The sequence below is a fragment of the Petaurus breviceps genome, unplaced genomic scaffold, assembly GCF_028583685.1.
Source record: "Petaurus breviceps papuanus isolate PSGF00001 unplaced genomic scaffold, PetGlider_PUasm1.0 188, whole genome shotgun sequence".
NCBI classification, from domain to species: domain Eukaryota; kingdom Metazoa; phylum Chordata; class Mammalia; order Diprotodontia; family Petauridae; genus Petaurus; species Petaurus breviceps.
The window spans coordinates 23,754,683-23,780,445 of NW_027185804.1; the positions used below are offsets into that span (position 1 = coordinate 23,754,683).

Genomic DNA, 25,763 nt, shown 5'->3' on the forward strand with positions numbered 1-25,763 from the left:
CCTTCCTTCCTTCCTTCCTTCCTTCCTTCCTTCCTTCCTTCCTTCCTATTCCTGGTCTTCTACTAGATATTTTGGAAGACCAGTTTCTCATTGCTTAGACTCTCCCAAATTTCCCTCATCTCTACCTGGTCGTCCATGGTGTTAACTCCATCGGGCCCCAGTGCCTCGATGGCCTGGTTGATGAGATCTGTCCTCCCACAGTTGAGCATCCGGAAACCTAGGTCCTGGTTGAACTTCTCAGTGGCTGCTTTGGCATCAAGTCTCCGAAAGGAACTAAAACAACATTCAGGCCTGTCCAAGAGAAAGACAAGAGGGTATGTGCTGCATCAGGAGGAATCTTTCTGGGACAGGTTCAGGGCATGTTTCTCTCCACTGACACTTAATGCAGAGTCAGGGAGCCCCAGAAGTGCTAGGCTGGGTATGAGATTCCTACAGGATCAGACTGGCCACGTGGCCAAACAAGGGATGGTCTTAGACACAGTCAGTCTCATCTTTTCTCAACAAATCTCAACAAAGTCTAGAAAGTGGCTTGGTGGTATAGCTGTCATTTTCTATCTTTAATACTCTACTTCCCCTCCCAAATCAGGGGTGCACTATTGAAAATGTCTGTGCCCCTCACCATTCCACATCATTCCCCTTTATATATTCCGTATCTCAGCCAGGCTGGTCTACTTGGTATCATTGATTTAGAGTTCAAAAGGATAGAAGAAGACATCAGTCCTTGTTTCATGCATCTCATACCTGACATTTCCAGTCTCTCCCAGTCTCCCTATAGTGACTCTCCATACTGGGAATGCTTTCCCTCTCTCCCATTCCTAAGAACTCCTAGTTTCTTACAGCTCAGCTCAGCCTGAGGCATTGTATGAGGCCCCTATTCATCTCCCCACATTTATTTATCTGTGTACAAGTTTTCTCACAAAAGAACATAAGCTTCTTGAGGCCAAGGACTGTCTCTTTATTTCTTTGTATTCATGCACAATGGAGACCAGTTACAGAGATAGAGAAACGTCTGCCTTGGGTTTTAGATCAGGCACCATGGCTATTATGGTTCTTTCGGGAAAGGAAAAGGATATGGAGGCTCTCACTGGCTACAAGTGCTCAAGAAAACCTCTATCCCACTTTCCCAGAGTGAGTAGCCTATGAGGAAAACAACCCAATTCCAAGACAGAAGAAAGGGTTAGAATTCTGCTGCCATATCCATAATGTTGGGTTATTCGACTGGGCATTCTCATTCCAACTTGCCTGTTATGTGTACCAATCATGGAATCTTAAGAGATGGGGACGGTCCCCAGGGACCAGTCTTGGAGATTTATGAGCTACCTTAATAATACTCCTGGGTATTTATGGGGGACTTTCTCAGAGAAGTTCAAAACACTTTATAGCCTTTACCACCCACCCTCCCAACATCTTTGTGAGATGGGAAGTGGATGGCGGCTATGGCCAGCAGAGGCCACAGAGGAAAAAAAAAACCTCAAACAACTTGCCTCCCTTGCTCAACAGAAATTTGTCTGTAGGTTTGGGACTACCACCCCTGCCCCTGCCCCTGCCCCTGCCAACTCTGTCCTTATGCCCCCATCCCACCCCAGCACATACTTTAACTGCCGGGGCTCACAGTCCAGGCCAGGTAGGAGTAGTCGGGCTGTCTGCCGAATGTCGTCGCTGTCCACGGTCAGGCTGCGTCGGTGTTCTGCGTAGGTGATGGCCACACGCATCCATTCCATCAGGGGTGGGAGAAGCATGAAGGGCCTGTAAGACAGCAAAGAGGCAAGGAGGTCAGCAGGCACGGACAGGAGTCAGTGACAGGAGAGAAGACAACATTGTCCAGTGTTTCTTGGGGAACGGCTGGCAATTAATCTGTCTTGTGGCTTCTTTAAAATAATGTTCGCTTTTCGCACCCTGTCCAGCAAGCCAGAAGGGAGAGAGGCAACAATCTGGTGAGAGGGAGAGGACATTATCGGGAGAACCACCTTAAACTGCTATAGAACCAAGAGAGCACCAGACTCTGGGTCAAAACCATGCTGACTGCTTTATCTCATGCCTCAAGAACAGCAGACACAGCTAGGGGAATGTTACCAGTGGTCAAGGAAGGTCAGTCAATTATCACTTGACAAGTTGACTGTGTGCCCAGTTTCACAGCCCAGGAGGAATCAGAGAATTGGGCCTCATGGGAGTAGAGGAGAAAGCATCGGATTAGTCAGGAGTCAAGAGACCTGAGGTTTGGTCCTTGGCCTCCCACAAGTGAGTGAGTGAGTGAGTGAGTGAGTGTGTGTGTGTGTGTGTGTGTGTGTGTGTGTGCAACAGTACTAGAAAAAGCCTCAGCTCCTTAGGCTGAGTAGAGTAACATTGACCAGCCCTTTGAGGAGCCAGCCTGCCAATGCCTCAGAGGGGGGCATTATACTTTGTCCCATGAAAAGCCCCCATCTGAAGCATGCACAGGGAGATGGGACACTGACAAGCAACTCAAAACAGGAGAGGGTTTTTTGGGAAGGGTCAGGGGCATGGGATCCCATTAGGAGAAAGAAATAATAGGATTTGGCAGTAGAGCTTTCCTCTAAGGGCTGGGTCGGGGGGAGGGGACCTCCCACTTTCTCAGAAGAAGCAATTCAGTATCTCAACAAGGATTTATCTGTTTTTATCCTGCCACAAGCAAGGTAGAGCAGGGGCTGACACAGGATGTATCTTTGACAAAGGGCCTGTTTCCTCCCCCTCCCCCAGCCTCCTTCTTTGTTCCTGCTCTGTCCTGCCTGACATCACCACCATCTTAAAGTCAGAGAAACGTTCATGGCTGGTCAGGGCCGCTCCTGTTAATGAAGGAGGGTTGCCCAGGGTCCTTGTGGAGGGCTTTGTCTAGCTTCCCGAGGCAATGAGGACCCCCTCAGGAGACCATTTCACAGTCTAATAGATTTGGCCATTAGGGAAGTCTCCCTGACAACCAGCCTCCTTGCTTCATGACTCACTGGACATACAGACTGCCCCAGATGGATTGAGCCCTTCTCCCGGCTCGCCATCACAAGAAGGAAGGCTGTCACCAGCAAGCTGCACCCTTAAGAGGGTCTCACTAACGACAAGCCAAGAGTTCTATTTTCCTCTTCTTTCCTTGTTTTGTCAGCTCCAGTAGGCTCAATGGAGGGGCTGCCGAGCAGGAGGGAGCCAGGCTTTCCTCTACACACCTCGGGGCTGGGTCTGCTAGAACTCATTAAGGTCCATGAGAAGTAGTACGGCCTCAAGGAAGGAAGGCTGGATTGGAAGTCCCAAGTCCTGGGTTCAAATCCTTACTATGCCACTTACTCTTCATGTGACCTTAGGCAAAACTCCTGACCTCTATGAACCCCAAAGGGCCCCATAGGCAAAATAGGTAACACAATAATATTTGCATTACCCATTTTGTTGGTTTTCTCTGGTTCAAAATAATGAACTTCCCAAGTATAAGACAGGGAAAGCATGACTACATAGGAATCTGTTTGAAGAAGATCTGGGGGTTTTAATGGACCACAAGCATCATATCAGTTAGCGGTGTGATATGGTGGCCCAGAAAGGTAACGGGGTTTTAGACTGTATTAGACAGGCATAACTCCCAGGAACTGGGAGATGACAATGCCTCTGTGCTCTGCTTTGGTCAGATCAGATGTGAGTGCCAAGCATAGCTGTTTTGTGTGCTATTAAGCCCACGGGTAGCACAGAGGATAGAGCATGGGACTTGGAACCAAGAAGATCTGGGATCAAATCCCGCCTCATATGCTTATAATCGTGTGACCCTGGGAAAGTGATTTCACCTCTGTTTCCTCATCTATAAGCAGGGCTAATAATAGCACCTGCCTTTCTGGGTTATTGTAAAGACACAGTGTGTTAATATTTGTGTTTGTAAAGTGCCTTGCTAACCTTAAAATGTTATATTAACACAAGTTGTTATTATCATCATCAATATTAATATTATATTATTAAATATAATAGGAACTGTAACTATCGATTATATTGACATTATTATTAACAATGATAACACATAACAGGCAGAGTGGTAGTTATGAATGGGTATAGGGATAGAGGGGCATGGCCATGTTAGTGTTCCAGGAAGAATGAACAAACAAACCCATGAATTATCTTTCTGCCACACTTCAGTTCCTAAAGCCAACTGTCTGAAGGACTCAGGCTTGATCACAGATCTGCAGTCCTCTTTGTAAAAGGGACGACATTTAGATGTCAAAAGTATGATTGAATGTCAGAAGCCTTCAGTCAAAACAGGAAGCCAAGCTCAGAAACATGGGGCCAAACTGCTGTCTAATCCAGTCCTTGTCAGCCACAACAAAAAGGTATCTAACCTCTCTTAAACCACTTCCAGCGACAGGGGGAGCACTGCCTCTAGAAGCACCCTCTTCCGCTCAAGGATTCCTCTAGTGCAATGCCCAAGCCTGACCCTCTGTCTCTGTCACACACTGCTTTTTGTTTTGTTGTGTGGGGCAAGTAGCCTTTTGTTTGTGTTTCTTTGGATGGGAGAAGGCAGGGCAATTGGGGTTAAGTGACTTGCCTACAGTCACACAGCTAGTAAGTGTTAAGTGTCTGAGGCCAGATTTGAACTCAGGTCCTCCCAACGCCAGGGCCGGTGCCCCACAAGTAGCCTTTTTGCAAGTGATTCCCCTCCCAATATTTGCAGATTCCCCTCCAAAGAGTTGTTAAACTGAATCTCAGTTTCCTCACCTGTAAAATGAGGGTGTTGGACTAGATGACCCCAGCCCTAAATCTACCATCATTTGACCCATACTGAGCTTGCGGTCCACTTAAGACATCTCTAGCCACACTTCCCCTACTCCATTGATCATTTGAGCCCAAAGATACAATTAATTTTACATGTTATCCCTATTAATGTTTTACATATTAACACCACTGGATATGGCATAAAACTTTACTTACATTAATTATCATTAGCCTTGGGAATAGAAGAGTAAACAAAAAGATAATTCACAAATTAGCAGAACTGTGCTGTGTTTGTTGGATAATACACCAAGCAGAATGTGTGGTTTTTAGTCTCTCTCTGCTGTGACGTCTCCCTCATCTGCCCAAACCCAACTCAAAAAGGCAGGGCTCATGGGGAGCCATGTTCTAGGGGGGCACAAACAGCACAAGGAGGTTTGGTGCTGTTGGTAGGATGCTTTCTGCTCTGTGAAGATGGTACACAGCTACATGCATTATTAATAATCACAAAGAGAGCCATCTCAAAGATGTTTTCTGAAGACAAGGTCATCTTGTTTCCCTTCTGCCCTTGGGGTACATCTGCCACTCATTTGAATGCAATTATGACAATTCCACCTGCAAAACCAAGCTCCTCCAACCTTCCTTCCTCGATAAAAACCACACGGGACCGGTGGAGGGTGAAATAGTCAGGGACGGTGCTCGAAACATGGCCTGAGCACCAGTCAAGAGACACAGCTGAGGGCTGGTTAGGTGGCACAGTGAATAGAGCACTGGCCCTGGAGTCAGGAGGACCCGAGTTCAAATATGGCCTCAGACACTTAACACAAAAATTAGCCGTGTGACCTTGGGCAAGTCACTTAACCCCAATTTCCCTCCCCCCCAAAAAAAAGCAAAAAAGAAAAAAGACACAGCTGAGCTTACTTCTTCCTAATTCATAACCTCTTCTGGGACATGGGATTCATGTCGCAGTTTCTCTCCTGAAGAGCCGAGTAGGACAGTGGTAAGAGATTTGGAACTGGAGTCACAGGTCCTGAGTTAAAATCTCATTTCTGCTACTTACAACTGGTATGACCTTGGGCCAGCCCCTTCTCCTAGGCCTTAGCTTTGTCTCCTATAAGATGGACCAGACTCTCCTTAGCTGTGTTCTGTGTTCCTGTAATATTTCCTCTCACTCCCTGGGTGTCCATAGAAAAGATGGCTGGCGTTCCTGGGCATGCCGGACCAGTCCAATAAAAACGAACCCCACTGGCTGCTTCTACAAGGTAGAAGGGCCCCCAAGGAGCTCTGCTGAAATGGATCTGTGGACAGGGCCTCTGCTTGCTTTCCCCCTAATTAAAAGGGGAAATATTCTTCCTTCTTGTCTTTCCTCTTGGCCGCCTCTGGCTCCTGGGGCAATGCCGATCATATCGACATGGGTGTTGACAGCACCAGCACTGGGCAGAGGGAATGCAGGGGAGGGTCTTTAGGGCCAGAGAAATCCACGTCCTCTCAGCTCCTTTATGCTTGATAGCTTTCTTCAGGCAGGCTCGATGTTTGAGAAAGCATCTGGCGGTTCAGATGTTGGCAAGTCTGTAGTGGGCAAAGGGCCAGGGCTCTGTCTCTGTATGGCCCCGATCCATCTAAGGACAGCCTTCCCACTTGAGGAAAGGGTAACAGTCGGACCATCTAGGAGGCAGTGTGGTACAATGGAAAGGGGAGAACCTTGGAGTCAGAGGCCCTGAGTTCGAATTCTACCATCTCTCATCCCCCTGTGTTTGCGCCCCATGCCTGGATGGCTCTCTCTCCTCACTTCTGCCTCTTGGAATCCCTAACTTTCTTCAATGTTAAGTTCTGGTGGCATCTCCTTCAGGAAGTAGAGGCTGATTTTGCCCCTCCTTTACCTCCATCTCCTGGCTTTCTTCAAGACTCAAATCTCACCTTCTGCAAAAAACCTTTTATTCTGGTCCCCACAGGGCTAAAGCCTTCCCCCAGAGACTGCCTCCCATTTACACTGTATGCCTTTTGTATGCACCACAGTGTTTGCAGGTCATCTGTCTAATTAGAACATGAGCTCTTTGGGGCTGTTTTTGCCTTTCTTTATATATCCCCAGTAGGGAGGCTAGGTGGTGCAGTGGTTAGAACACCAGACCTGGAGTCAGGAAGATTTGAGTTCAAATCCAGCTTCAGATACAACCTTAGCTGTGCGACCCTGGGGAAGTCACTTCATCCTGTTTGCCTCAGTTTCCTCCTCTGTAAAACGAGCTGGAGAAGGAAATGGCAAACCACTCCAGTATCTTTTCCAAGAAAACCCCCAAGAGGGGTCATGAAGAGTCGGACGTGATTGAACAACAACATTTTATATTTATATATCTGGGTATGGTGCTTTTTCCCAATAGACTGTAAGCTCTTTGAGGGCAGGGAAAGTTTCCTGGAGTAAAACCCAGCATGCACTTAAGAAATGCTTGTTAAAATGGAAAGAAAACTTAGTGGGTGCTGCCAGGGCTACATCTTGTCACCCTGACCACAGACTATGCCATTGGGTGTGGTCTGTTGTGACTTCCAACAGGGATTTTCTGGATGGTGGGGTTCTCTGGCTGCCAGCCTCTCTAGGTCCACCAAAGTCAGTGTATATTTTTTAGGACCTCCCTTCGTGGGCCATTTTCTTGCTTTCATGACAAAGGGAAGTGAGATGCCTTCGTGCTTGGTAGATCTCTGCTTGGGCTTCTTCCTATCATTTCAGAGCCAAGGGACGATTCGTGGACTAGTATTGGCCAGGTTGGGGCAAACGAGTGCTGTGCTAGGCAGCCTTGCGTGAAATAGCCTCCGTCGGCAGTCACTTAGTATTGCTAACCATCAGAGCCAGAAACGACCTGAAAGGTTGGCTAGTCTGAGCCCCTCCTTTTTTCAGAGAAGGAATGAGGGTACAGAGTGACAGAGCAGAGGGAGGGATGCCACGCAGCTCAGTCACAGAGTTTCTGCGTCGGACGGGCTCTCCAGGGGCCGCAGAGGTTGATTCCAACTTGGAAAACAATCCTCTCTTATAACATACCTAGTGAATGCCTGTCCAGACTCTACTTAATGACTTCCAAAGAAGAAGAACCCACTCTCTCCCAAGGCAGCCCATTCCATGGTTTGGATAATTCTTAATTGTTAGTTTTTTAAATTAACCTAGACCTTGAATCTGTTGTTTTGCAACTTCTACCCACTGGTCCTGGTTTTGCCTTTTGGAGCCAAATAAAACAAGACTAATCCATCTTTCAGGTGTCAGCCCTATAAATACTTGAAGACAACTATCTTGTACTCTCTGACTTCTCTTCTCAGGTTAAACACCCTTAGTGCCTTCAAAGGATCCTTTATGACAGATCTGATGCCCTTCACCACCCTGGGTATTGTCTGGCTTATTAATGTCCTTGGTAAAATATAGTGGCTGGGTCTGCACAATATTCCCAGTGTGGTCTGACCAAAGGAGAGGATGGGACCATTGTCTCCTCTGTCCTGACTTTCTCAGAAGTGATCACACAGAATTAGTGAGTAGCCCACGTCTCGTGGCACCCAGTGCTGGGCTCACATCATTCCGCCATGTTGGCTGGAGAGCAATAGCCGCTTTCTGTATTTTTTCCCAACTTTAAGGGCCGTTTGCACCACAGACACAACCCCTCCTGTGAAGGGTCTTGGAAAGGCCTTCCATGGGACTTGGTTTGTAAAAAGCCTTTTCTTTCCACCTTAAAAAACAGAGTGCAGTGGGGGAGAAAGAATAAAAACAAGCAAACTGGAGGCCCTAGTTCTAAGAGAGCCTCGAAGCTTGGAAAAAATAAATAAACCCTGTATCACTCAGCACACTTATGATTTATTGTGATTCCAGTCTTAGAAGCAGTGTCTTAACAACGGGGAACAGGAAATGACTCCAATTTCCAGGCTCAAAGCAGGCCCTGTTCCTACACGGGGAATGGGCAGGGGGCCTCAACGAAAATGGTCCAAGTTGGCGGCCTGGATGCCCGCCTACAACCAGCACTTGTGAGAGGAGGCCAGCAAGATTTGAGGGTTTTGGCCAGTGCCCTAGGCTGGAAAGTCAACTTTGGCATGGGGGTGGGTCTGCCCACCAAGTACCCATGTCTTTATAAGCACACGGATGAGTAGTATCAATATTGACCTGTATGGTCCTTACCATGGACCCCTGTTCCATCTAGTCTGTTCTGGGGTTTGGGGGAGGCCAGATCACAGCTACTTAATTGAAGCATTTGGCTATAAGCCCCAAATGGTTTCAGGTTTAGGGCCTTGATCCTACAGCTGGGAAAATTTAGAGAGGGTACCAATGACTGGTAATGGGATTGTTTCTTAATGAGCAATTTCATCATCATCTCTTACCCCTTGTCTCCACCTCAAGGCTCAGAACCCCAAGAAAGGAAACTCAAGGGGATGGGCCAAAAGAAATAGTTTATTTAGGAAGGTGTGGCCAGAAAGATGTTCACCCTCAACCCCCAATTATCTTTCCCTCTGACACACCCTCAGATGAAATCGACCTAATCACTGGGCTCATTTGTCTTTTGTACCATTCAAAATGGTCCAAAGAATCCTCCCCCTGCCCATCTACTTTGCCAAACAACACACCCACCCACCACTCTTTCTTCATCAGTAGGCTGTGAACTGGGAATTTTTCCGATGGTTTGGGATAGGGGCATCATAGATCTACCCTGAAGGCCCAGTCTCTTGAGATAGGGGTAAGGGGAGATGGGAGCTCAGGTAATTTCCAAAATGACAAACCCCTTCACAGGTCAAGGATGGCTCAAGTGCAGAAAAGTTTCCAGCACGACCCAGGTGGATTCCTTGGGGCCTGGAGAGAGACCTCACCACAAATTCCCTCACCCCCCCAGTGGAATCACGTGACTGAGAGTCTGGTTTAGAATACAAGAAAAGCAGTGTTCTCCTGAAGTCAGACTCTCCTCCAACCCAACTGAAGCAATTAGAGTCCAATTCACATCTTGGGTTAATTATTGGGAAAAAATGTTGGGTAAACCAGAACGATTTCCTCCAGCTCAGACCTCTTTAGATGTCTTCAGCCTCCTTTTATTTCCCACCCTGCCACTCTTGGTGCAGATCCCATAACTAAATCTCCAGAGGTGACTAGATGGGGATGGGATTTCTGGGTAAAGGCTGCTTCAGGGCTCAGGAATGGCTTTGGGGTCTCTGGAGAAGGACCTGTGCTTCCCTTAGTGTATTCTTGTTCACCCCCTGCTCCCCTTCCCCCATTTGGTATCCATTAGCATGAACTCTAAATAAAGATGTGGTCCCTAATGCTTCCAGCTGGAGTGCCTATTTGCACCAGGATAGGTCTGGAATGACAACAAATTCCCAATTATCCATAAGCGGATTATCTGTGACAGCCCCCAGCTTTCTCCCACTACCACCATCAGTCTAGCCACCCCCCAGGCCATAGCTAGGTGGTGGCTGACAGTAGAAGAGGGGCCCCAACTTTATTACTGGGCATAACTTTGGAATGTAGTTAGAAAACTGCTTAGATATTATTTTTGGATGAGCTCAAGGAGAGTGTTTTGCCTATGGGAAACTGCCGAATTTCTGGAATGGCCTCAAACCTCCCCCTGAAATGAAGGCCCAGTCTTTTGAATTAACAATATTCGACTGGTATATAGCTGTGGGTCACAAAATACTGTAGTCTCTGAAACAATAAAACTGCAAATTACTTAGGGGACCATGGAGAGGAACGTGGGAGGGGAGTTTTGAGAGAAATCATGGAAGGCCCCCAGAGGTGAACTGATGGGAAGATAGGACTCTGAGCGTAACAGGATGGGCAGGTGTGGATGGAGTGGGCTCTGCACTGCTGAAGGGAATATACCCATCAGTGAGACCACTGATCTTTCTGAGTATTTGGATTAACCATCGTTCACCTGATTGGTACCATGTCTCATCCCTCTCCCTGAGTCCAATAAAGAAAGGGGACTTCCAGATGGGGCCATATTTATTCTTCTTGGGGTTAGAGTGGGAAGAATATTGGTCTTAGGAACATGGGCTTTTTTGGAGGGCAGGGAGTCTAGATCTATGATTTCATCAATATAGGTATTTCCCAGCATGGAAACTACTTTCATAGTTATAGGAATTGCAGTCTTAGAAAATTGCCTGCGTCCCTCAGAGATTAAGTGACTTGCCTAGGGATGCAGTCTCACACAGGTAAAACTTGAACCCATTCCTTTTAACCCCAAGATAGGCTTCCTATTTCCTACCATGATGCCTGGTACTAGAGAATCATTAACTCAGAGCTGAGAGGCATCTCAAAGGTCATCCAGTCCAAGCCTGTGAGTGAGGAACTGAGGAAAGAAACTTGTCCAAAGTCACACAGCTAGCCGACAGAGGAGCCAGGACTGGAATCTGCGTCCCTTAACTCCTAATATCTAGTATTTGTTCAGCTACCTCAGGACCTAGATTTGAATCCTAATGCTTCATACCTGTGAAGCCTTGGGCAAGTCAGAAATTCATTTGGCCTTAATTTCCCCCTGGGTTCAATGAAGACCTTGGATTTGGTGAGCTCTTGCAGCCCTAAATCTGTGATCCCATACTACTGTCCGGCTCTACCCAAATCACTTCCCCTCTCTTGGTTCCAGTTTGGATGAGATGATCTCTAAAATCAGGTCCTGCCCAGTTCTGGATCCCAGACAGTGCTAACATTTTCTTGGATCATACTAACCATTGAGTTAATACATGTATTTGAGCTTAGGCTTACAGATGGAAAATGGGCTGGAGACAGAACTGAATGCAAGCAGATACAATGTAATTAGGAAAAGGTGTATTGCTTTTCATGACTGTCAGCCTCTCTCTGCCACCAAAAACTATCTTTTTAATACTGACATGCTTCCGGTGACACCCTCTGGCTACAAAGTGTGGACTATAAATCTCAAAAAGGTCACAACTGTGGATGACCAATGGGAAGTGAGGCAGGGGGGTGAAAGCGGCTTTCTAAGCATATTGACATCAGTGACGTGTGTGAGAGAAGACACTGTCAACAACTCTGTGTCACGGATACATCTGATCTAAAAAGGACATTGACTGGTCCTCCAGTGGGAGTGAGAAATGACATCTAGACGGCCCATGGATTGCACAGGGTATGAAAAGAAGGGCAAGAGGGCCTCCAGGCTTCTGGGTGGATCTTCTTGGAGGATTTTACAGAAAGAACCAGGCACAGGAATTGTGGGAATGGACGCAAAGTGCAGTGAGCAGAACCAGGAGGACAATGACCCCAAAGGGAAGAAAACACAAGGAAAACAATCCTGAAAGATTTTGTTATCAGTGCAATGACCGAGAATGAATGGGTGAGAAGCATATATGGAGTGCTTACTCTGTGCTAGGGAGATAAATATAAAGTGAAGGCAGTCCCTGCCCTTGTAGAATTTCCACTCTTTCATTGTTTTCTTGTATTTTTAGCGGGTCATAGAGTCACTTAGAGCTGGAAGGATGGCGGCAGAGATCATTTGCATGTAGTGCAGTAACATGGCGGCCATGACCTCAGGTGAACTCCAGGTGTGGAAGAGGCATACAATTTCAGACACAGTGTACTGATTCATTTTGCTTCTGAATTTATTTGTTGTGTGGTAGGGTTATGGGGGAGAGGGATTGCTACCTGGAAGTGAGAGTTATATAAAAAAAGAAAAGAGAATGAATAAAACATCAAAAGAAAAAGGAAGGTCCCTACAAGAAATGCACAGGATGGGGGATGGCTTGTGTGTGATCTGTATCAGGGCAGGCAGTCCCCACCCTGATGAGATCAGGAATCTGCCAAGTCTCAGTCCTTGAGTCAGAATGATTTAAGAAGGGATCCAAAGCCCAAATAAACCATTTACTAGAACAAATCTTGGAGGGACTTAAGTCTTTGGTTACTAGACACCCTCGTGTCTCCGCAGACAGTTCCCATAAGAAGACAGAAAATCAGCGTGTGGTTGTCATCTTCCAGTCAAAAAGATAACTCCTTCACACAACACTTTTCCAGTTGGAAAAACTTTCCTGGGAAAGTCCGATTCTCTGTGACTTTGCAGGGGCTCATCGGTTTCAGTAAACCAGGGTGAGAGCTCTAGACAGGGCTTGGTCTAGACGACGCCTAAGATCTGGGGTGGCCCTACATGGCACTGCCACCTCTGCAGGATGGGGAGGGGGCCCTAAGGACCCACAAGCACCAGCACCCTTAGTCAAGCCGGGCCTTTCCCACTGGGGATTGGGAGAGACTCCAAGGCATCTTGTGGGTGAGATAAGACAAATTCCAGTCAAGCACATTGGGCAGTATGCCACCCTTTCTACTCCTTTCTCACACTCCAGGGAGCACTCAGCCAGCAGCAAGCCAGACCCCTCGCTTGGTTTCATTACACACGGCCTTCCAGAGCAGGGGACACCCTTGCCCAAGTGATCTCTGAATGGAAAGGTACAGAGTTGGCCTCTCCCTTGACCACTCCTTCTCTCGCTGGGGCAAGACTTCTTTCCCACCCCAGAGATTGCATCTGGGCTCTCTTTCCAGGGCCTTGCTGAGGTTGTCTGCTCAGACTTAATCCTCTGTTGTGGCAGGTAACAAACCTCAGGCCCCATTCTGATGCAGGAGAGGCAGACAGGCGGTGGCCCTTCCACCTTACTCAGCATGGGTCCCCTCCCAGCTGTGGCTAACACTACTCAGAGGGCTCTTCTTTCAACAGGTGGGCTTAGGATGCTAATGAAGTTGGGTGCCTGGCTTAGGATATTAAAAACATCAACTAGTTTCACCCAGCAAGTATTGACAGAACCACCAATTGGGAGTCTTGCCAGTTAGGTCTCCTATGTTTGGGTTCTGAGGATGATTATCATTGGTTCAAAGTGGCCCAACAGAGTCACCTTCCCACCCTTCTGGGCTTCCAGGCTGAGGTCCTAGTACCCGTACTAAGGCTTCTTAGAGAAAAAGGTAAACATAGGTATCCAAAGACTTACGTACATGTCAACGTGGGGCACTTCCCCCAAGGTGGCAGAGTTCAGAGCCACTTATAGAACTGAAATCTTACAGATAGTTGGACCACTTTGGTGTAATGAGTAGGAAGTCAGGAAAACTGAGTACAAGTCCTGCTTTTAGAGACTGACTAGCTGTGTGGCCCTGGGCAAGTCACTTAACCGCTCTGTGTCTCTGTTTCCTTTCTTTAGAAAAAGACAGTTCAACTAGATGGTCTTCTGAGGTCCCTTCTATGCTTCTGTGATACTAAAGGTCCGACTGCTCCTTGTCACATAAACTTTTCCAACACTGTAAAAAGTCATGAGAATAGTTAGGGAAAGAGGTCATGGGGATGGAGCCCTCTCACTTAGAGAGAGGGATATTTTCAGTAGGACGTGGGGATAAGCCTTGACTGTGTTGATGGCTTCTAGGCTTAGAGTTAAAAGGGACCTTGGAAGTCACTTGCGTACAGAAGGGAAACCGATCATCATCATGGCCACTGTCTACTTAACCCCTTAGGGTCTACAGGGCACTGCATATACCATGTATCAGGTTGGTGCTGATTATCCCCATTTTATTGATGAAGAGAACGAGGGTCAGGGAGATGAAGGGACCTCCCAGGGCTAGCCTCTGAGGCCTTCCTGATTCCTAGTTCCCCACTTGGTACACTCCAGGTGGTTTCTCTGGCTCCTCTGGCACAAAGCAAAGTGTGAAAAGTTTTTTGCTGATGTTGAGCAGCTGAGCTACCTTTTCCTAAGGTCCAATCTATCATTCCCCAGTCCCACAAACTCGAATCCAGGGCTGACTCCCTGATGGAGAAGAGCCTCAAACAGACTGTTCCATTCACATTCCATCCTCTGAACTCACAGCCGCGTCTACACCATGGACCAGAGGACCAGGCACCCAAGAGAATAAGGGAAAGAAACTTTCAGGGCCAGGGACTGCCCTCATGGGCGGGGGGGGGAAGAGGGAGAAGTTGACTTTCCTTCTAATCTCATCTCTAAGACTCAGAGGCAAATCCCAAATTCCATCAGGTGTGATAGAAAATCCACAAACATCAAGGAGATGGGAACTGGGACAAGGCCTGCCTGCGTGGGCTCTAATTCTGAGGGGATTTATCTTGCAGGAGGAAATGAATCTTTTCCAGGGCAAGAAGCCAGCCCAGTATGGCTCCCACCAGCATAGGGATGCCCCCTTGCTCTCCTCCAGGCCCCAGCCTCTGAAGCTTGGCCCTTCAGAGCCTCCTTCTTTTCAACAAAAAAAGGAGTCATGATGATGATTAAAAAATAATAATTGTCAGTTCTTCTTGCAGTTGGGATTTCCTGCTGCCGGAGGGTCCCTTTAGAACCTCGGCTGAGCTGGAGACAAAGAGCATTGTCGTGACCACCGTAACAAAGGCCCCCAAAGCCCCAGGGTCCCCGCTGTTGCCAGCCCTCACTCTTTCTCCCCGCCTGTCTCCAACAATAAAACAGGAAGCTGGACCAACCTAGCAGCCCCCAGCACAGCAGTCAGCAGCTGGGACAGAATCCTGTCCTTTCTCTGGGTCTGTCAACATTTGGCACCAAGCGCTTCCTCCGTCTAGCCCAAATCCCTTAATTCTTTCTTCCCAAGGAACTTGGCACTTAATACCCTCTGACTGCTCCTCACTGAGCTGCGGGCGATTAACAGATGGTGAAATGGGCCTAGGATGGGTTAGTGGCACAGCAGGACAGGAGAAGAGCTGGAGATGACCAACCACAGTGGGCCAATGAATCATATAAGCACTTATCAAACACCCACAGGTGCCAGGCAAAGAATGGGCAGCTATGACCACATTACCTCAGACAGAGACTAAAGACGAGAATTGTTACTTGTTTGTTTTTTGAGCCCAAATCTGTGATTTCATCGGTCGTTGGGAATTCCTTGTGAGGAAACATCAATTACCAATGTAGACTGGCACCTGGCTTTTAACTCACAGAGTTGACTGGGGCACTGAGTGTCAAAAAATAGTTATTAAATGCCTGCATATGCAGGTACTATGCTAAGTGCTAGGAACACAAAGAAAGAAAAAGACAGTCCCTGCCCTCAAGGGGCTCCCAGTCTAATGGGGAGACAGCATGAAAACACTCTGCACAAACAAGATGCCCACAGGATAAATTGGAGATAACGAATAGAGGGCAGATACTGGCATTAAGGGGGAGGGGCTGGGAAATGCTTCTTATAGAAGGTGGTCTTTTAGCTGGTGCTTGAAGGAAGCCAGGAGGCAGAGCTGAGGAGGGAAAGCATTCCAGCCATGGGTTAAGTGACCTGTCCAAGGTCATGTGTGTTTAAGAATGGAACTTGAACCCAGGTCTCCCTGACCCTTGAGGGGGTCAGTTCTCTATCAGCTAATTACTTCACACTATTTGGCATAGTAGATAAAGCTCTAAACTGGGAGATAGGAAGAACTGAGGTTGGATCCTTCCTCTGATACTATGTTTGTGATCTTAGAGCAAATCACTTAACAGCTGTCAGCCTCAGTTTCCTCATTTGTAAAATGGGTATAATAATAGCACCTCCCAGAGTTGACAAGAAGATTGGATGAGTTAAGATACATAAAGTGCTTTACTTAATGCGCTATGTAAATGCCAGCTAATATTATTACCTCTTATTTAATATCTATATAGCAAAAAATCTCCAGACAACTAATTTGGGATATATGCTCATGAGTGTGAGTACACACACACACACACACACATACACACACACACACACACACACACACACACACACACACACACACACACACACACCCACACACACACACACACACACACACACACACACACACACACACACACACCGTTATCAAACCTGAAAGGCATCTTGGGACCCAAGCAGAGAGCAGGAGGGAATTAATTGGATATTAAGAACTGACTGTAATTGGTGTATTAAATGCACGTTAAGTGCTGGGATTCATACAATTTTCTTTTCTTTTTTTTTTTGCTTTTTGGAGGGCAGTTGTGGTTAAGTGACTTGCCCAGGGTCATCCGGATAGTTTTTGCATTAAGTGTCTGAGGCTGGATTTGAACTCAGGTCCTCTTGACTCCAGGGCCGGTGCTCTCTTCACTGTGCCACCCAGTTCATACAATTTTCCATCCACGAATCACAAGAAACTGCAAACCCCTAGTGGAAAAAGCAGCAGGCTTAGAGGCCTTTTCACCTGTCTGAGCTTCCACCTTCCTCATCTATAAAATAAGGGTCTGTAGGGTGGAGGGAGGTGACTGCTAGAGCCTCTTGTAGCTCCAACATTCTTTATGGAGGCAGCATGGCGTGATGGAAAAGATCTGGACTTAGAAGATCTTGGGTTCAGGTCCTAATTCTGCTGCTTTCTAGCTAAGTGACCCTGGATAAGTCACTTAACCTCTGTGAAAATTAAAGGGGAGACCCACAATTGTGAAGTAAATGCCCTTCTGGCTCTCCAAGTTTCTGAGTCTTCTAATTAGATGGATGACCTTGGGCAGATTCGTTCCTCTTTCTGGATCTGTTTCATTAGATGAAGAGGGGAGGGCTGAACAAGGTAATAATGAATATTCTGTGTCTAGTTAGAATTCAGCGTCTTGATCAGGGTGGTAGGGTTCTATAAATCACACTGATTCCTCCCAGCACAAATAGACTCCATAGTGATTCAGAGCAAAGCCAGGTAGGGATCTTGGGCATCTCCATTCCTAAGCCCCTGGCCTTCCAACCTGTGGCCCACATTGCTGCCAATTTCAAAACGAGATCAGCCTCCCTCACCAGGGTAGGTCTGTCTCCCTGCTATCAGGACTAAGGCCTATAAACAGACCATTTCTGAGGTTTATAGGCTTGCCAAGCTGGGGAAAACTCTGAAAACTATAGTTAATTCACTCAAACGCCAACCTCGTCTCTTGTGCTTGCATTTTCCAGTAAGCAGATGGAGATTTAATGCACAGAACAGGGAAAAAAACCAAGAGGAAAAAGCTTAACGTGGCAGATCTTCTTGAAATGGTATTTAAGGGAGACAAGTACATAGAACAAAGCCCTGGCTGCTATCATCTCCACATTTGATAAGAAACCACTTTTGCAAGCTGAGCAAAAAAAAAAAAAAAAAAAAAGAAAGATGAATGATCCTGAGTCTTCTGTCTCAACAGACTGCATCTTGTGGGTCTTTCTTTTTTATGTCGAGAGCTTGTCTAGCAGGCAGGTGCCTCCCGAGTCCTTGCAAGGTACAGGCCCAAGGCCCAAGTCTCTTCTGGCTTAGGCAACTAGGCTGGGTCTTTTCTTCCTTCCCCCGAGTCTGGGCCCAGTTATGCTGCTCCTACCCATTGATCAAAGTGCATATATTTTGCATTTACTTAACTACTGTATACATGGGGTCCTTCCCTGAGAGATTGGTAGAATTTGAGCTCTTCCAACACAGAGATTGTGTTATTATTGTGTTTATAGGCCCAGAGCCCAGAGGTGCTTAATAAATGCTCGTTGAGTTGAACTGAATGTCCAGGAACCTGCCAGCCCAAGGGAAATGTCACCTCTTTGCCAGATGGCCAGGCCAGGATAGCCCCTGTCTCGGCCTCATTCCCTGAGCTGGTGCTAACAGTTGCCCTCCGTGTGGTTTGGGAGGCCCCGATCACCAAAAACAGTCCTCAAGGGAGCGCCCGGCCTGAACTTGTTTGGTGGAAATGTGCCAGCCTTCCACGTTCCCAGGCAGGCAAAGATTAGGAAGAGGTGAGGGAAGAAGGGGTGGGTGCAGCCGGAACCTTGGGCCTGAGCTGCTCTCAGGAAATTCCCCAGCAGCACCTCACTGCCTTCTCCTCCTCTGATAAAGGGCCCGGGGGAAAGGGAACTGGAAGCATGGGGATTAGGGGAGTAAGGAGAGCAAACCACAAAAGCCACAATGCTGCACTGGGGGGTATGGAGTCGGCAGAAGACGCTTGACAAAAAGTGGCCTCATCTCAGCTCACTCAGCTGGGGCATTGACTCATGAGGCCAAGGGCCTCCAATATTTGGGGGTCTCCAGCGTGGAAGCTCAGATTGACTTAGGCTCATCAGATCAGAGCTGGAAAAAGGAACCCTGGAGGTCACTTGGTCCAATCCCCTTATTTTACTGATGAGGACATCAAGGTCCAGAAAGGTCAAGTCACTAAGGATCCTAGAACAATGGGACCTTAGAGGCCGTGCAGGCCAACCTCTCTGGCCTCAGTTTCCTCATCTGAAAAACGAGGGGTTGGACAAGATGGCATCTGAGACCCTATTAGACCTACAGGAATTTAATACTACAGAAATATGAGCCCAAGATCCTCTACAGAGCAAGAGAAATCAGTGCTTGCACATGGAAATGGAGGGGTCACTGTGAGTACTGACCAAGAAATCAAATTCTCTTATTTTCTCTTTTTCTTCTTCTTAATCCAAAGTCAGGTCTTGGTTTAAACGAGGTTCCATATCTCCCTCCTACTGAAAAATTCCCAGATCCACCTCCCATCACATCTGACTCCGTGCTGTGGGAGATCCCCAGCAGGTCTGATTCCGGGAGTGACTTGGGGATGGATGGAAGGTGGTGGGGGCGGGGGCAGAGCCTGAGAAACAGCCTCACTGATGGGTTCTTGGACAGTGGCAGCTGCCACCCAATCCCAGGGGAGCCCACAGGGTGCAGGTACCCCACAAGGCTGAGGTTTTTTTGCTTGAGACTATGACAAAGGCTCTCTGGAATGACACCTGGTGAGGTCTGAGCCTGCAGGCGCATGAGGATCTGAGATGATGAGAATGTTTACTCATCGTCTCAGAGCTGGATAGTTTTGCCCATCACCATGATGAGAGAGAGGATGGGAGAGCAGCAAATGACTGGAGATCACAGGTCCCTCTGCTCCAGACTCTGCCCCTGAACTGACCTCTTCCCCTCAGTGTGGCTCATGAGCTGGTCAGCCTCTTACTATTTCAATAGCCAGAAATCTCCCTCCTTTCCTTAGCAGGGTGTAACCTCCTGGAGAGCAGGGACTGTTTTGTCTTTGTGTCTCCATGGCAGCATACAGTAGGTGGTTAATGGGTGCTTGTGGAACTGTATACATAGTCAGACTCTGTTCATGCATTGGTTAACTTTGCTAAACTGTTTCCTTCCCACTCTTTCTGTTTTTTTTTTTTTTTAGTTCACTGAAACAAAGGATGGTTCCCAGAGCAGGGAAGAAGGAAGGCTATTTGGAACCTGAGATCTTCTATGAAGTAAAGGAAATCAGTGTTTGTTTCCAGAAGTGGAAGGGGTACCATGAGTAGGGACTAAGACATCATCAAGCTTTCATATTTTTCCTTTTTCTTCTCCTTGATCCAAAGTCAGAAGGTCCTGGTTTAAGCTAGGCCCCACACCTCCCTCGCACTGAAAAAGCCCCAGATCCACAACCCCCCACGTCTGACTCCACACCGTGGCAGCAACCTTGCATATTTGGTGTTTATAGGATATCAATATAATTTTTAAAAAAAGTAACTGCTGAATTTGTTCAAATGCTTCCTCAGACTCATGTTCTTAAGGAGCCTCCCCCAACTTTCCCTCTGAGGTCGTTAGGCTTCTGTATTTACTCCAGTCACTTAGAGGTCTACTCTAAATGTGTTCACTCTGCTAGCATCATAGTAAGATTGGGTCCTGGCTAGAACCTTGCAAAGTCACTCATGCCCCATGCCTCCAGGCAGGACCATGCCTCTCCCATGGCTGACAGGTAGGCTTTCGTTCTCTTCCTTAAGGCTTCTAAAGAAGATCTCTTTCTTCAAACTCTGTGGTTCCCAGTCAGAAAGGTCCTTTTCCTCAACCCCTACCCTGCCTGCCCACCTCTTCCTCCACCTCCTCTTTTTTTTTTTTTTTTTTTTTTTTGCTTTTTGGAAGGGGGAAAGTAGGGCAGTTGGGGTTAAGTGACTTGCCCAAGGTCGCACGTCTAGTAAGTGTTAAGTGTCTGAAGTTGAGTTTGAACTCAGGGCCTCCTGACTCCAGGGCCAGTGCTCTATTCACTGTGCCACCTAGCTGCCCTCCTCCCCCACCCATTTCTGTTTTACTCCAGAGACTGTACCTGTAGGGCAGGAGCTGGGACCACGCCCAGGTTTTTGATTATGCTCAATAAGAGAAGCCAACATCCAGAAAACATCCTGTGTGGGTGATGGGAAGATATTTGTATTCTCCACTTTCCCAGGCTATTGAGGGCTCCCTGGTGCAACAGGGAGGCAGGGCCCAGGTGGAGTCGGAACGTCCTGGGGGAGGTGGCCCACTGAGGGCCCAGGACCCACCCAGCTTCTTCTTGCTCATATTGTCATCACTAATGGTCAGTTCTTTGCCATGGACCCAAGCCCTGGGAAAGATCAGGCCTGGGAGGTCTGTGTTCGGCACAGGACCCAGAACTTGTCTTTAAACCAGACCGACTGGGAGGCCCCTTGAGCTCATCAGTCTAGAAGAGGCTCCCACTTACATGGTCTGAGAGCTGCCCCACTTTCTGCAGAAGCTGCAGACAAAGTGCCTCACACACTAGCTGCCATCCCTTGCTGGGGTCTTTGGTGGACAGGGGACAGGAAGGGGCAGGTCTGGGGTGAAGAGTGGAATTAGAGAGATGGTTGGAGTAAAAACCTGAAAGCTTAGAAATGGAGAGGTCTTAGCCATGACACAGATGAGTGAGTGTCCTTATACTTTCCAGATACTGACTTAGTTACACACAGCCACGCACACACAGACATAGACACACACATACCTCTCTGTGTTTGTATACAATTGATTTGGGGACACTGTGTGATGTGATGTGATGTGATGTGTGTGTGTGTCTGCAGGGGGAGTGTTCCTGAAAACAGGAAATGAGTGATCAGAGTTTCAGGCAGCGTGTGTGTTGACAGTTACTCAGGCTGTGTTATGTAGCCCACACAGGCTCAGTGGAGTGGGTTGATAGTGATGACGATGGGGGCAGAGGACAAAACAGATCTCTTCCCTTAAGTGGGAACGATTAGTGGGCTAGACGTCTGTTCCACCAGCAGAGATAGCTGGAAACACAGCTTCAGATCCCCACTGGGATTGACTCAACCCTTCTGAAGCCAGAGGAGCTTAGGGGAGGCCCTGGCTTTTCTACTATTTCCCTGACTGAGCCAAAGACACTCCCCATTTTCTTTCTATGGTCAAGAGGGCCCGCATGCCTTTCGGCAGTGACTGAAGTCAGGCTCAGCACTCTGACTGGGGATTGGGGAATTAGTCACCCAGTAAAAAAGCAACCTTCCCTACTATATTGAGACACGGGCCCTATAGACAGTGCTGGCTAGTAAATCTGGGAGGGAAAGGAATTCATTCAGGCTACCAGAAGACAGCTCGCTCACTTGAAAATGTCTAGGTTGCCCTCATTTTAGGGCTAAAATATATGGAAATTGTTCATTCTTTTAAAACTTTGATTTTAATTTCCCATGTGCCTGTGCAGGAGTCATTTGATGACTCACAGAAAATACCTTGCTTGCAAATGTGTTTGGGCAACCCACAGGGTGGTGTATGTGTGTATACACATACATATGTATATTTTAAAACTCATATGCAAAACCACACCCCTCCTCCCCCCACATATCTCAAGTACTAACCTCAGTCTATAAGACACAGGTTCCTAACCTGGGGTCCCCAAGGGATCTCTCTGGATCAGATTTCAGGAAGGGGGCAGTCTGGGAATTATGGAAGAAAAAAGGGACTTTCTTTTCACTAACTTCTAACTGAAATGTAGCATTTCCTCTAATTATTAGGTGATTCCTAAGGTCTCTCCTAGCTACACATCATCTGGTTTTGTCCAAACGAGCAGCTTCTCCTTCACTGTGAGAAGCACCCATGGTAACACTTTCCCACTTCCAGGCTGGACATTGTCACCAGCCACCAGGTCTGGGTCACATTAATGGGATTGGGGGAAGACTTTCCTAATAGAAAGGGGTTTGCTTCTTTGAAATTTCCCATGGATCCAGCTCTTAAGTAAGGCCTGTGGCTGACCCATCCTTGCAGGTGTGTGTAAGGGAAAGAATTGAGGAGAGCTGGGTTCTAGTCCTGATTTTGCCCCGTAAGCTCATGAGAAATGACGGACTGCTCTGTGTCTCTGTTTTCCCTCTTCCTACTAAACGAGGAGATAATCTTCAAGTCCCTTCCACTTCTAGCATTTCTATGGGGATCCTAAATTAAGCCATTCTGAAATCTAGCTACACATCTCGGCTGGGCCCTGAGCCACCTTGGACCGCCAATTTTAGCCCCTGCCTGGGCTCCCATACGCTTTGTGGGGAGGCACTGGCACCAAGCCCCCGTGCCCCCTGAGGCTCTGGCCCCCTTGCCCAGCTCAGTCTGCCAACAAGCATTTCCTTGGGTGCCACGTGCAGGACCCTCACACCCTACACCGCCCCCAGTGTCCATGCCTCGCCAGCTCTCCTACCGTTCATTGTTCAGGGTCATTCTTGGCGGGTCCAGGTTGGGGTTCTCCATGGACTCCATCTGCGGACAGCGCAGGAAATAGTAGAGTGTGTGGAGGGCATCGGGAGACCAGGTGATGGGCTGCTGCGGCTGGCGGGCCTGGCGGGCTGGGCTGGTTCCTGGGCACAGAGGGTGGTGGCATTGCATGTGATGCATAGCCCGGGAGACCAAATCACCTGCAGGGAATTGGGGGAGGGGGCCAGAGAGAGGAGAAAGGGGAAACAGAAGCTGAGTTTTTTGCCCAAGGGCTTAATTTCTCCTTTAGGTAAAGGTTCTTGGGTTGCTATGAGAAAGAGCTTCCCTCAAACCCTAATTATTATTTACCCCCAGAGCTAAGAGGCGAGGGTGAAACTGCAATCCAGACACACAACACCAATTAGGTTTGCCTTTCACTTACAGTCCTGACTTAACAGCTGAGTTAGACACTTGGCAGGGCCAGAGGTCTCCTTGGGAGCTTATGCTAATATGGTTTCTTTTTCATCATCCCTGCTCCCTCCCTGGCCTGGCAGGGTTTCCTCCATCTCTTTTGGCTAAGGAAATTCACTGCTGCCTCCCTCTCTCTCTTTCTCCGCCTCCCCCCCCCCCCCTTGTCTGTCTCTGTCTTAAAGGAGGCCATTGGTTTGGTTTAGGCCTCAGGCTACCAACAGCGGTCCTATCAGACTCACTGGAGTGTGGAGGTGGGAGACAGAGGCCACAGTCTCTGTACCTGGAAAATGGGTGCCTGTGACAATTCGACTCGGTGTAAGGAACACCAAATTTGGAGAGTGAGACCTGGCTTCTGTAACTTACTCCTTCTGTGACCTTGGGCAAGTTGGCTAACTTCCCTGGGCCTCAGTTTACCTATAAAATGAGGAGGTACGATTAGATTGGCCTCTGAGGTCCTTTCCAACTCTAGATCTATGAGAACTACTCTGTTTCTGGGGTTTCAATTTCCTTTTCTCTAAAGTGATCGGTCTGGACTGGGTAATCTCTTAGGCCTTTTCCAGCTGTAAATCCTGTAATATGTGCCCCCTCGTAGCTCTCAAACCCTTCCATTCCCATGACCTATGTTGATTTTCAACACCCACCCCTCCAACTTTCCCCAAGCTAAGTACAGGAAATCTCCCTTCATTGTAAGCATGGTGACAATACTGAGAAAGGATGGGACCAAAATAGCTCAGGGCACCTGCAGGCACCTCAGCTCTGGGAAGGCTGAGAGCGAGAGGTGGCAGCCCTTGTGTGTTCTGGGGGGCCCTGTCTCTGACCCCTACAGTTCTGAAGAATTCAGGAGTTTCTGCACTTTTGTCCACAGAAATGCAGGCATAAGGAGGTCTGAGGCAAATAGAAGAGTGATAAATATCAGTTGTACCCCTTTTGAACTTCTGAACACAGAGAACATGAGAGTTTCATATCAGAACTAGGGGTGGTGGTGTTCAGTCCTGGATTCTGTCCTTGAAACATCATAGGATCATAGCTTTAAAGCTGTAAGGGCCTTTAAAAGCCACCTAGTCCAACCCCCTTCACCTTTCGCATGAAGAAACAGAGGTAGGTGACCTGTCTTGTCCAAGGCCACACAAGGAATAAGCAGCTGATCCAGGATTAAAACCCAAATAAATTTTAATTTAGCTCATTCATTGGAGTCTGACATTTAGCTCCTGGTAGAATCAATTCACTCAAATCTAACTTCTGGATAAGGAAGGTATATTTATTGTTCCACTCTCCTAAAGATCATACTTGGATTAGGCAGAGTTCCTGCTCATGGGTTTTACTAGATGATTAGCAAACAAGCCTGAAGAATTGAGCATATCTCCTCTCCCCTCCACAGCCACTTCACTCCCCCAGCTGATGCCTCAGCATCCCCCTGGCAGCTCAGCTCCTGCCTCATTTCCTCCAGTCCCAGCTGAGAGTATTTGGGGATCCCACCATGCCTGAGTGGGCCCAGGGTAAGCAAGGGATGAGAGGAGGAAGTGGCTTTCATCAGAGGTCTGGGATACAAACATTTGCTTGTGTCCTGGGAGAATTCAAGGAGTGTTAAAAGGAACATTTAGAGGAAAAAAGATCCACAAATGAAAGCAGGTTACAAAATTAGTGACCAAACCACCCAGCTCTGGGTCAGGGGTTGATACTCATTAGAACACAGATGATGGAGCTGGAGGAGGTAATGCCAGCAGCAGGTCCTAAAAACCAACCGGGGAAAATGCAGATTACTCCGGATAGTCCAAGCCCCAGAGTATTTTTAAAATTACACTTTTCTCCTTCTTCTCAATTCTCATTTGCTGTGAGAGTCTTCTTTGGGAAGCCAAGTGTACAATGAGGTTGTTAAACAGCAAGGTCTGGCCCTGCCCTCTGGCCTCCCGGTACCCAGGTGACTTGCTTAATCAGCCTGCTGGCCAGGCACGCTTGCCCATCAGCCTTTCCCCTCTGCGTGGCTCTCTCTCGGCTGCAATAAGGTGAAACCTGGCTCCTGTTTCTCTCAGCCCAAATGTCATAACTCTTGGCAAAGCCACAGGAAGGAAAAAGCCAATAGCATCAAATGAAAATTGTGTCCAAATGGTATTTCAAAGGCACAATAAAAGAGAATTTTAAAAAAAAATTGTTATTGGAGAAGAAGTCCTTGGCAGCCTCCAGTCAAAATCCAGAGGACAGGATGGGGAACTGGTGGCAATTTACAAAGGCCTTCCTGAAACATAGAGCCAAGCCATTTTCTCTTCTTGGGGCCTCAGTCTCCTTATTGGTAAAAACAAACTGGTTACT

At 47.7% G+C, this 25,763-nt stretch overlaps 1 protein-coding gene and 1 long non-coding RNA gene across 2 annotated transcripts in view; one reads left to right on the forward strand and one right to left on the reverse strand.

The window, feature by feature from the left end:
- ABTB2 (ankyrin repeat and BTB domain containing 2) overlaps positions 1–25,763 on the reverse strand; it is a 193,707-nt gene that overhangs the window by 24,154 nt on the left and 143,790 nt on the right. Inside the window, exons 3-5 of the mRNA XM_069091396.1 lie at positions 22,993–23,206; positions 1,594–1,746; positions 126–291 (exon numbers count right to left, since the gene is read on the reverse strand). Coding sequence (XP_068947497.1) covers positions 126–291; positions 1,594–1,746; positions 22,993–23,206 — 533 coding nt within the window. The remainder of the gene's footprint in view (positions 1–125; positions 292–1,593; positions 1,747–22,992; positions 23,207–25,763) is intronic.
- On the forward strand, positions 12,862–20,063 carry LOC138163820 (uncharacterized). The gene is made up of 2 exons (XR_011168927.1): positions 12,862–18,940; positions 19,732–20,063. It is a non-coding gene; the product is annotated as an uncharacterized lncRNA (long non-coding RNA).